At 42.6% G+C, this 12,517-nt stretch overlaps 1 protein-coding gene across 1 annotated transcript in view; it reads right to left on the minus strand.

Moving 5' to 3' along the window:
- The window catches only part of RASGRP1 (RAS guanyl releasing protein 1), a 97,283-nt gene that overhangs the window by 33,375 nt on the left and 51,391 nt on the right, over positions 1–12,517 (minus strand). The window contains exon 6 of the mRNA XM_015421353.1: positions 11,060–11,213. Coding sequence (XP_015276839.1) covers positions 11,060–11,213 — 154 coding nt within the window. The remainder of the gene's footprint in view (positions 1–11,059; positions 11,214–12,517) is intronic.

Here is a 12,517-nt window from a genome sequence, read left to right on the forward strand (position 1 = left end):
GTGCCTGAAGGCATAATCTTCAAATTTAAGGATAAGAAAGAAAAAATCGACACTACAGAAAAGGCAATGGAGTTTTTGCAATGTTATAATCGTCCAGCAGGTGAAGAAGACAAGAAGAAAGATGATAGCAACAAGGAGAGCGATGAAGATGGAGAAGTGACATCTTCCAATGAGGACTCAGATTCGAATCTTGGAGCTGCAGCTCCAAAAAAACCTTATTAGTTGAGAAAGAAAAGGGATAGATACTGAGTTATTGTTTCTAGAAAGTCACATGAGTATTAATTGTTTCTTGTATTGTTCTTTATTAAGTCAAATGCGTAGGCGGTTTATATTGTTTGGATTACAGGATGAAGATCTTGATTGACCACATACAATGAACTAGAATTAGCTAGAAGCTAATTTTAAAAGCATTATGTATGATCACCATCTCTTGGGCTTTTAGTGGGTTTGCTTTACTCTCTCCCTTAGATTGTAGATTCCCTTCCTATTTTTCGTTGTAGTTTTTAGAAAATGCAAATTAAAAAAATCCCCTATGGGGGGCCAAAAAAGAAAAGAAAAAAAGAACATTACCTATTTTCCTCTTCTGTGTCTTTTCAGATTTTGTACATTACTCTGTTTTGAAAAAACTGCAGTCTATGAAAATACGAGAGACAGTTTTTGTATGTACAGCATTTGTATTGAGTAATGGTATATTTCACCTGGGTTTAAGAATTGTTGTACATGACTGCAGTTGAAATTGTTATTTATTTTATTAGGACTTTCAGAAGAAGTATCCTACGAAACGGGAGTTTACTCTGGAAAATTTCGTCATCCAGTTGTTCTTCTGAGAACTTCTTTTTCATCTGTATACCTAAAAGAAAATATTTGTGAAAATTGTTGATCACTACATCTTTATACTTACCTTATATTGTTATGAATTATAAGAACATTTTGTACAGTTTCCTTTGGGTCTTCTTTTGTTAAACAATGAACATGTGGCTGTCCCATACAAAAACATCAGTCATTGAATAGAAAGAGTTCTTGAGCGATAAAAAGTATATAGAAGTCATTTTGACAAGAGCTTCATACTGCTATAATACTCCAGTCTGGAAATAGAACAATAATTACAGAACATATAGATTGGATCTGGGGCCCCACCCTGTGTAATGGTCAAACCTAAGTTGCAGGTCCTACTCCTTCCCCGTTTGTGGTGTAAATCTCTATACAGACTATGATGCACATGTTTTAAACCTTTTCTACCCACATCACCATTTTTCTGACCTGTAACAGTCCAGGTAGGGCAATATTTGACCTGCTGGGGAAACCTATATGTACCCTGATACATGTGGGTTTCCCATCAAGCCAACTAGCCCTTCTCCCACCATTTCAGGTCAGAAAAATAGTACAAGGGAAAGGCTGAAACCCCCTTCCCACATCTGCCATGGTACTGATCTGAATCAGGCCCTATGTGTGTGGGAACTAAAGAGAACTCACAACTCACATCTGACTGTTACACAGGATGGGGACTCTAAAACCAAACTTACTCTATTATGTGTGAATTGGACCAGATGTACAGAATGCTGCTCCCTGTCCACTAAGTAATCATTAATCTGATGATTTTGGAGGGACAAGATGTCCTCCTTTCCTCAGAGAAGGACCCTTCAGAATAAGAATCCAATGGTCCGTTCTCCCTCTGAGGCAGAGGACATCTTGACAGGAACCTCCCAGAGTACTTCTGTAGCACTCTTCTAACGAAGGTAGCATTGGCTGAACTGTATGTGTTTTTGTAATCTTTGATGAAGGTGGATAGAGAAGACCAGGTTTCTCAGATTTCTTTGACAGTAGCATGCTTAACTGAGGACACGTTGGTGGCAGCACTCCAGACAGAATGAGCTGTGATAATTTAAGGAACCTGGTTATTATGGGCTTTGCAGGCCTCAATGATGCAAGCCCTGATGGTATTGCTTATGGCCTCCCTGGACATCCTTTGGCCCTTGTTTGGAGGGGATATGGAGATAAACACAGTATCTGTTTTTCTACAGAAGTTGGCTCACTGTAAGTAATACTTTACGGCTCTTCTAACACTGAGAGTGTACCAAGCCTCTTCCTTTGGATGCCTGGTTTTGGACAGAACGATGGTAGGTGCAGTTCCTGGGACCTGTGGAACACAGAATTTACCTTGGGGATAAATGTGGAATCAGGTCTAAGGACCACTTTGTCTTTATGCAAGATGCAAAGGTCGCATTTAACGGAAAGTGAGCCTCTTTCAGGCACCCTCCTGGCCAAGGTAATGGCAACAAAGAACAGATCTTCTTTCTTAGTCATTTGATGGAGACATCTCGAAGCAGTTCAAATGGTGGTTTGGTGAAAGCAGTGAGGACGACGTGAAGGTTCCACATGGGAAATCAGTGAGCTTGCAGTGGGTCCCTCAAAGCCACACCTCAAATAAAATGGATAATGTGGAATAATGAATGTACACTCCTTTGGTAGCTAAGTCAGCTGTCTGCCATTTCAGTGTGAGTGCCCTAAGCTTTCTCTTGACTCCTTCTTGCAGGACTGCTAAAATTGAGCAATGGTTTTCACGGCTTAACCCTCTTTCTTCTGCACCATCATATGAAGGCTTTCCAAGATGTACTGTATATTCAGATGGTGGATTGTCTTTGGAATGCCAGTAGAGTCTTTGTCATGTCAGAACTGTACCCCAGTCATAGGAAGCACCTGCTTTCAACCTCCAGGCAGTTCAGTGCATCCAGGCGGGGTTGGAATGCCTAGATGGGACCTTGTTGTAGCATGTCTGGGGACACTGGTAATTTCCAGAGGGGTACTACTGATCTCCTGTAGGGCTGAGAACCAGGGCCACCATGGCCAGAATGGGCCACTAGTAAAATGTCCGCTCATCTATCTTCTGGAGGACCATGGGCAGAATTGGGAAAGGGGGAAAGGTAAATAGTAGAATATTGGCCCAGGGAGCTATGAGTGCATCCATCATTTCTGCCTTTTGGTGGTACAACCTCATGAAAAAGCGGCTGGGCTGGTGATTTGCCAGGGAGGCAAAGAGGTCTACTTGTGGTTGTCCAAATCAATTCACTATCTGCAGGAAGAGCTTCATTTTGAGAGACCACTCTCCTTCCAGTATGGTTTATCTGCTGAGCCGATCTGCTTTGTCATTGGAAGACCCCTTTAGATGTTCTGCTGTAATCAATAATAAGTTCTTGTCAGCCCAGGTTAGGATTTTCAGGGCTTCTGTGTGGAGATCGGAAGCTTGACCCCTCTTGCTTGTTGATGTAGGTCTTTGCCGAAATATTGTCCATTCTTAGGAGGACATGTCTGTGTTGGATTTGTTGGTGAAAATGTCTTAATGCTAGCCATATGGCTCTCAGCTCCAGGAAGCTGATGTTCATCTTGGATTCTGCTTTTGACCGAGCTCCTTGGATTGGCTTATTGTCTAAAATTGCTCCCCATCCTGAGAGGCTGGCATTGGTGAAAATCTCACTTTCAGTAAGGTTTGCCTTGTGACAAGTTGGATGGTTTGGTCCACCACAGAAGGCTGGTCTTCACCTGGACTGGAGTCTGGAGAGGCAAGTTTGTTCTCTGCATGATCTGAAGTTGATATGGTCATACCAGCTGTTGCAGCTGTCTTGCATGCAGTCAGGCCCATTGGATTGGGTCTATATATAATATTATCAGGCCCAGGAGCTTGGCCAGGATCATGAGAGGCACAGACCTGGCCTTGACTTGTTGACAGTTCCATTGTTCTTTGTGCTTTGTTTTGAGGTAGGAACAATTGGTTGACGGAGGTGTCAATGATAACTCCCAGATGTTACAGTCGCTGAGAGGGAGATAGGGAGCTCTTTGGTAGGTTGACTTCGGTAGATTCATATCCATGATCCTGAAAGCACTATATGGTCAACTTTGTGTCTATTTGGGCCTTGTTTTTGGTGCTGGATCTGAAGGTCATCCAGATATGGTTGGATGTGACTACCTTGCTGTCTCAATCTGACAATTGGAGTGATTAGTATCTTAGAAAATACCCTCAGAGATGTAGAGAGACTGAATGGGAACGCTCTGAATTGGAAGCGGAGTCATTTCCTGGGAGCTGGGACAATAGGAACATGAAAATACACATCTGTAGGGCGATGGAGGAGAGAAACTCTCCTGGTTGCAGAGATTCCATGGAGCACAGGGATTCCATCTTGAAGTGCCTCATCTTGACAAACCTGTTCAGGAATTTTAGGTCCAGGATGGCCCACCAATCTTCATTTCTCTTTGGCACTGTAAAGAATATGGAGTAGATGGGGCTGGCTCAATGGCATTTATCAGAAGGAGCTGAATTGCCTGAATAGTCTTTGGTCGTTTTCTAGTCTTTTGGAAACTGGTGACTGTATGAAGCATTCTGGTGGAAGGCAGGAGAATTCTATTGCATAACCCTTGGTGACTATTTTGATGGACCAGAGGTCTGCTTGACATTGAATCCAGGTTTCCTTGAATAGCAGAAGCTGTCTTTCCTATTGGGATACGGCTGGTATCATGCTTTGGGTTGTTTCCTGAACCAATCGGGCTTTTGAGATTGAGGACCGAGTTGTCTAGAGAATCTGGATAGCTGCCCTCCTCTTCTGCAGAAGGATCTTAACTGGTTCCAGGAGGGCCTTCTTTGGTCTTGCCTGAATCTGGATAAAAGGTGTTGGGTGCAAAAGAAGTCCCAGAAGGATTTGGTCCAAACACTCTCCAAATGGCCTGCCTACCTGAAAAGGATATGCTATGATAACGGTTTTGGAATGAAAATTCGCTGGCTATGCCCAGATCCAGAGGGTTCTTCTCGCTGCAGCAGCTGACAACATGGCTCCAGACGAAAAAATAATAGTCTAAAGCGGCACCCACACCAAAGGAGACTGCTTTGAGGACTCTGGAAGAACCCTCTTTAAGACATTTGTTGCACTCTGACAGTAATTGCAATATTTTCCTGGACCAAACAACAGCAACTCTTTTTTTTTTTGAGCCCCTGAAGGGGATTTTTTTATTATTTTTTATCAAATGACAAAACTACTACAGAAAAAAAAGGAAGAGGGGACTACATATATAGGATAAAGCAAAAGAACCCACTACTAACTAAAAACCTAAGAGAGGAGATCTTCATTAGCTTAGTTACAGCAAATCTTCACTTCACTTAGATTATTATAAACTGAGTCAAAGATTTGTATTACTTTCTTTTTCTTTAACTCTTAAATTTAACTGTCTAGAAACAGTACCCCCCAATCATCCCCTTTCAGAGTTCTCAAAGGCACAATTCAGAGTCCTTCAGCCTTCACTTCTCCTTTCCTCGTCTCTTCCACAGCTTATAAGGACTTTTTGGAGCGGCTGCCCCTTGCTCTGTCAGAGAGTCCTCTCCGGAAGAACCCGAGTCCAGCTCGCCACTAGACTTGCTGTCCTCTTCTTTTTTCCCGTCCTCTGGTCTTCCCAGCTGAACCCTTAGGAATTCTTGAGCTTTCAGAACAGAGTCAATCTTTTCTTTTTTATTCTTGATCTTAAAAGTAACGCCTTCTGGAAATAGCCATTTATATCCAATTGAGTTTGTCTGAAGAAAAAGCACAAGTTCTTTGTACTTCCTTCTCCGTTGTCTTACTTCAAATGGAATATCCTTTAGCGTTCTGATGGTATTTTCCCCCACTTTCAGGGGTATTCCAGCAACCGCTTTCAGGATTGCATCCCTCTTGATAAAAGGTGTTGGGTACAAAAGAAGCCCCAGAAGGATTTGGTCCAAACACTCTCCAAATGGCCTGCCTACCTGAAAAGGATATGCTATGATAACGGTTTTGGAATGAAAATTCGCTGGCTATGCCCAGATCCAGAGGGTTCTTCTCGCTGCAGCAGCTGACAACATGGCTCCAGACGGCACCCACACCAAAGGAGACTGCTTTGAGGACTCTGGAAGAACCCTCTTTAAGACATTTGTTGCACTCTGACAGTAATTGCAATATTTTCCTGGACCAAACAACAGCAACTCTTGATATAATGGATACCGCTGTAGAAGCCTTGATTGCCATCGTCATGGCTTCATGTGCCTTCTGTAAAGCAAAATCTGCCTTCCTGTCAAAAATGTCTCAAATGGTGCCTTGCCCATCTTCTGATAAGAGGCCTGAAAGATTGCAGAGCTGAGATGGGAGAGTCTACTAGTGGTACCTGTAAGAGCTCATTAGCGAAGAGGGAAAGGCTGTATAATTTCTTAAGGCAACTTGGGCATTGTCTATTTGCCATTGGTTTAACCCATTCAGATGTTAGTTGTTTTTCAAAGTACTCAGGGAAGGGAACCACTCTTTCTGTAGGTTCTGATCTGGGAGAAAACTCCCTGTTCCTTTTGCATCTAGATCTTTGCTTAGCATCAGAGGGGTGCTTGACCTCCTCCTCTGGCGGTTGTTGGAGTTCTAATACAATGAGGGCTTTGGATAGTAAATACTGATAATCCTCAGCCTTAAACAGTCTATTTGGTTGCTCTGATATGGCTACGTCCTCCTCATTTTGCTCATCAGAGAAAAACTCTCCCTCTTCCCATCCCTCTGCCTCTGAGGAAGTGTCTGAGTCCCAATCTTATGCCAAACGCTCCCCTTTTCATCAGGTGGAGGGGGCCTCTTTTTGGGCTGCCTTAGCTGGCCAGGCATGAAGACCCAAAACCTGTGATCCCTGGACCTGCATTTGTCAGGCCATACCCTGTCTCAAGAGGCAGGGGAAGGGAAAGAAGCAGAGGACCGGGACCCTATGGAGACTCTGGCAGATATTCCCAAGCTCCTCCCACATAGCTTACTTAATAAATAAGATCTGGAAAAAAATTATATGGCTCAGAGGGTCTCACTGCTGCTAAATAGACTGCAAGGCATCTGCAGGGGTACTCTGGGGGCCCACAAAGGGAGAGGGAGAAAGGAAGGAAAGCAAAGCAGAATCAATCAGAGGAAGAGAAACAGAAAGTAGATGAGATAGAGCAGAGCCCATTTGCCTAGCTGCACTCCCTTCTTCTTCTTCTTCTTCTTTTTTTTAACTTTCGGCTTATATACCGCTCAAACCCTTTTTTGCAAGGGTCTCTGAGCGGTTTACATATGATTATATTTCCTGTCTAGGGCCACATTAACAGGGGAGGTGACTACCTACCAACACCCAAGTAGCAGAGCAGCTCATTTGTTGTTGTTGTTGTTGTTGTTGTTGTTGTATTCCGGCAGGCTTCGGGTATAGTTGTTGTTCCAGCGTTCTCTTCTCTGGTGCCTTGGAGCTGGTGTTCAGCGGCTTCTTTCCGGTGGCTTCCCCCTAGAGCGCAGCCATGCGCTGGCTGCAGCCTCGGCTCTGTCCGAACTGGCTCTGCCGCGCCGCGCTGCATGTCACCGTGCCTTCATAGCTCCACCTCCGTCCAGGTTCCGCATGCTCACTGGGTCGCCAGGCTGTCCCGCCGTCGCTGTTCGCCGTTGCCGCCGTTACTGCCGTTGCCGCCTGCTACACGCCTCCCAACAAGGAGGAGGGTGCCCCCTGCCACCTAGGGCAGGTACCCACTTTGTCTACTCGCAAGTATGCTTTCGAGCCGCTGGGTGGGCGGGACCTGGGACTAGGGCCGGGAGCTCACCCTGGACGTGGCGGGTCTCTCGCTAGATGTTATAGCAGGTGTTTTACTCCCTGCGCCACCGCTCCCTGAAACAAGCTGGAGATGGTGACTCCCACGTGGGTGAAGCCAGGAAGCTGAAAATTAATTCATGCCTCCCTTGATTGTATGGTGGGAATCATTCTATCAAGATGTCCTCCACCTCAGAGGGGAGAACAGTGAAAGGGTAAAAGCACTGGGGCATTTGACAAAGGATATGAGAAGAATATGACTAGCAAAAGGGCACAGAGAAGTACATGCATTTTGCACAGGACAAAAGGAAGCACAATTTATTTAGGGATATAAACAGAAAAAAGGAGAGGAAGGTTGGAATACTATAGAATAAGATGGTGAGATATGACAGTGAGAAAGTGTAAAAAAAATTATCTCTTTATTAAACCCTTCCAAGCAACCAGTACTGGTTGCTCTGCAATTACCAAATAGCCCTTGATGGGAATAAAAGTCCCCAGATAGTTCTACTGCAGCTTTGGAAAGTGATGCTAAAAGAGACTGCCTTGTTGGCTAACCTCCAGTCACCATCAGCCAGGTAGATGACATCACCCACTCTCTCACCTCCTACACAGTTGGATCTATACTGCACAGGGTTCTCATAGCTTGCCTTCAACAAACCAATAACAGAGAAAACAATATTCTTCAGTGGAAATGAAGCCAGGAAAACATGCTGATGTGAGAACCAGAGAATACAGTGAACCACCACCCCACTGTTCCCAATGCCAACTGCACCCATGACTTGCTGAGCATGTGTGAGCCTTTGTAAATCATGCTAATATCCAACCCTCTTCTTGGAAACTAATTCTGGATTGGTTTCTGGGCCAGAATTTCTTTGAACAAGGCTTTTTGCAGAGATAAAGAGGAAGAAAGAAGTCTCCACTATCACAATCTTTATCCAAACAATATCATGTAGCAAGTAGAGTGCCATAGCATGTAAATATTCTACATAATGCTGAGGCTCTCCATGTCAGAGCTGTATGTTCTGGGAAGAGCTGTGGAAACTCTCCATGTGTTCAGAGTGATCCACTTGGCAAGCTGTTTATAATCACTGCATGGAGAACTGTCTATGAAGATACTACTTCAAATGAGGATTTGCAACCGTTCCCAAACAAATTTTTAACCTCCTCCCCAGCCCAATTTGTTTAAATCGTCTGGGCAACAAAGGGGAATAATGACAAATCAATGGATGCCATTCATTCACTGTTATTCCTCCTTCTCTTGCCAAATAGTACACATTGTTCAGGTCCAGGCAGCCATAGCTGCTGCTTCAGGGTGACTGTAGTTCCAGCCAGCAACAAGCTAGTAGTAGCGGGCCTGCCAAATGAGTGGAAGATTTCTGTCCCCTTCATCTGGTTCTTTAAACACTGTTTCTACAGTATCTAAAGTACCACATCTCAGTGCATTCTGAGAAATGTAGCCCTTGGTGTGTGTCTTACATCATCATGTTACATTTCCCAGGGTGTACTGAGATGCAGTGTTTTGGCCTTTGCAGAAACAGTATCTGAGACACTGGAGTATGGTGGAGCCAGGAGGGGACAGAATGAAGACCAAAGTGTTTAAATAAAACTCAACTTTTAGCTCAATTCCACAAACTGGGGTTATAAACTGGAATATAGCAGACATGAGAATTTCAGCTTGGGGGGTGGGGTTGCCGTGGCACTTGTATCCGAGTTTCATACCAAACTAAGAAGTTTACAAATCAAGCTTTGGATGTGTGGAGAGAAAGGAGATGGGAAGGTGAACATGCAAGCACATAAATGAACTGTGTTTATATCAGATAGGTTAATTACAGCTCATTGTGAGGTAGGTAGGAATGCAGACTATGTAACCTGAAAATGAGCTTTTATGCCATTTGAAGGTTCTCTTACGCAAAGAGAATCCTAGCAAAGCATCTTTGGGAACTGAGTAAAGCCAAAAAAGTATTATAGCATATGAAATCTTTCTAATTTAGGAACACAGTTTGGGTTGATCCAGCACAGGATTTTCATGAGCACAAACACTTCTACCCACACAGCAAGATTCTCTTGCCCCTCCCACAGCAGCCCAAACTGGGCCTCCAAGAACAGGAATTTGGGGGACATTTGAGGCTGATGTAGGCGGGAGAGCACTCCACAGTCACATTCTGCAGGCAGAAATTCTTACATCCGCAGTAATGTTGCATTGGTTCCAACCATTATGTTGCAATATATACATTCTTATACCTTTTACACATAAATAAAATCAAATTAAATTATCTTTGTATATCAGACTGTCTTGTCTAGTTGAATGACCTGCCAGAGCAAGACTTACTGTCTTGTCTAGTTGAATGACCTGCCAGAGCAAACTATTACAAGACGTTATCCTTCTTGCGCCCAATAATAAAGAAGCTAATAACAATTTTTAGAACATTATATAAGGTTTTGGGGGTTTTTTTACTGCTTCCAGGTAGCAGCCTGAGCACAGAGATGTGACTTCAGCTTCCAAGGCTGTTAGATTTTAACTTAGCACATGAGAGGAGTCATGAACCTAGAGCTTAAAATAAAGAGTACTAACGCCTGACTAAGTGAGAGTTTGTTCCCCTAACCGCTATATTTGAGGCTCCAGCACAGTTATTCAAGAGACAAGATATGTTGGGGAGGCTTTAACGTTGGACAAATTGGTGCACAGATTTGCAACAATATCTTTAGACATTTTCTAGGAAGAAGGTGAATGGAAGAAAGAAGAAATTTCCATAAGTATACTTTCCCTGGTATAAAACCAATCCTGTACAATTTGTGCCTTACTGAAGACTAACAGATTTATTATATCAGCAGCCTCTTTCCATTTGTTCTTCTTTATCCAGAGGAAGGCAGTTTATCCAAAGCAGCAGCTTGTTTAAAAACAAGTAATCCTTGCCACACTGTTTGGAACAAAATATTTCACATAATGTTTGAAGAAGGGTAAAAATTAGATAAAAACAACTTTCTTCCAAGATGGTGTGTTAAGGTAGACACAGCTTCTCAGACTAGTTGGTTAGTTTACTCTACATTCCATTTTCTCTTTGTATATTTTAATAGTTGTCCCTCATTCTATTTGAGATGTGTCATTATATTAGCACCTACCAGTTTGCAACCATTTTAGCCTTTTCCCTTGCACCCAAATATAAAGGAACTAGATGGAAAACACTAGGCAGATTTAAGAGCTATTTAAGTGTCTTTTCTTCTCTCCACACTGACACACCTGTAAAATACTTTCAGTGTAGAGAGCTGCCGAGTTTACAGAGAAAAATTTCCAGAAAACTCTCAGTGCAGCCTATGGCAACTATCAATACATCTCAAAAACACAGACCCAACAGGTTTCAATGGGCTTACCCAGTAGTAACTCTGCACAGAACTGCACTATTAGCTTCTTTTAAAATATGTATGTATACCTATACACTTAGACTGTTCAGAGAAACAGTTTCTCTAATGAACTTGAAAAAAGCCATTCACTCACTGATATTCGTCGAAAGGACTTGAATTCAAGGTATGTGAGATGATCTGATAACTCTTCAGGTTCCAAGTGATCAAAGAGAAGTGAGACTTTTCGTTTCTTGCTGGTGTTGGATTTTATACGCTGTGTGATCTTTCTAGACCAATCGCGAGCATTTCTTTTAAAAAGGGTAAAGTGATTTATTTACAAGAGTTATTTACATTCTTTTTCTAGATCAAAATCATGCAACTAATTATATATAAAAGAAGAAATCAGTGCCCATATTGTCAGTTAGAACACTAATTCTAATAGATAGCAGTAGGAGAGTAATTTTATCATTATTACCTGTCGTTCAACAACACACGTGAATCTTGTGTACCTATTTTACATGTGTAAAAAATGTGTCCAGAAATTTTACTATGCTACTGATTAATAAGGCATTACTTCCAAATTAATTAGCAGAATGTAATCCTACGTGTAGGCCAAATTTTGCACTTTCTCTCTCTCTCCCTTTCTCGGAGAGAACTGCTGGAAATCAATCTCATGGACTATTCTGCTCCAGAGTCTTTACTTAAGCAGATAAAAGCCCTGAAAATCAAGCAAAAATACATCTAACAAGAGCAGGAATTAGAATCTCCACATGGGTGCATGTGTGGGTGCATACAATGTACCTTTATATAAAGGCAACTTTAAGTGAATTTTTGCAAACTACACGTGACACTTAATAGCAATTTTTACACAATGTAACTGCAGATGCTGTAAACTGCCACAGAAGAGCAGGATGCAGTGGCTGGAAGCAGTATAACCATTTATCCTCTGGCATAATTTAACCCCCCACCCCACCTCCAAAAAACTGTAACTTTGTTCCAGAACGAAAAATTACAGCTGGAAAGGGATGATTTTTAGCCAGGGAGAAAACAGTAATGAAGATTGTCCTGCCACTGCATATTATAGCATCTATGGCTGCGTTTTATAAAACACCAAAATGCTACCAACAAACTATGAATGACTTAATGTCACCCTGATGCACACCCACTACATATCTGTTCCATTCCCATTGCAACATATACAGAATGCTGCAACCTCTTTCCCAATCTGCAGCTCCTGTAGGCTCTCACAGGGGAAACAATGCCACTGCATCGCTTAAGAGGCACTGCTGTGATCTTTTAGCTTTTAAAAGCCGTAGCTTTCAAACAGTATCAAAATGACATTTTAGCTTTTGGCTTGCAGAGTTCAAAGTCATAAACTAAAAATCTGTTTTGCTTTCAGGAAGTTCAGGATGTAATCCTGGCTTGACAAAAAATGGACAGCAGAGATAGTTTTGCTTTGACTGACCCAGGTTCCCCATATCAATGGCAGAAGTTTTCATGTTAAGCATTTTCCTAAGGCCCAGTTTACGAGTGCCCTCAGCACCATGGTTTCTTGAACAACAGCAGCTTAGGGAAAACCTAGGAAGTCATTTGTATGAAATCGTTCTTCAGT

This window comes from Gekko japonicus, unplaced genomic scaffold, assembly GCF_001447785.1.
Source record: "Gekko japonicus isolate JY-2015 unplaced genomic scaffold, Gekko_japonicus_V1.1 scaffold581, whole genome shotgun sequence".
Classification (NCBI taxonomy): domain Eukaryota; kingdom Metazoa; phylum Chordata; class Lepidosauria; order Squamata; family Gekkonidae; genus Gekko; species Gekko japonicus.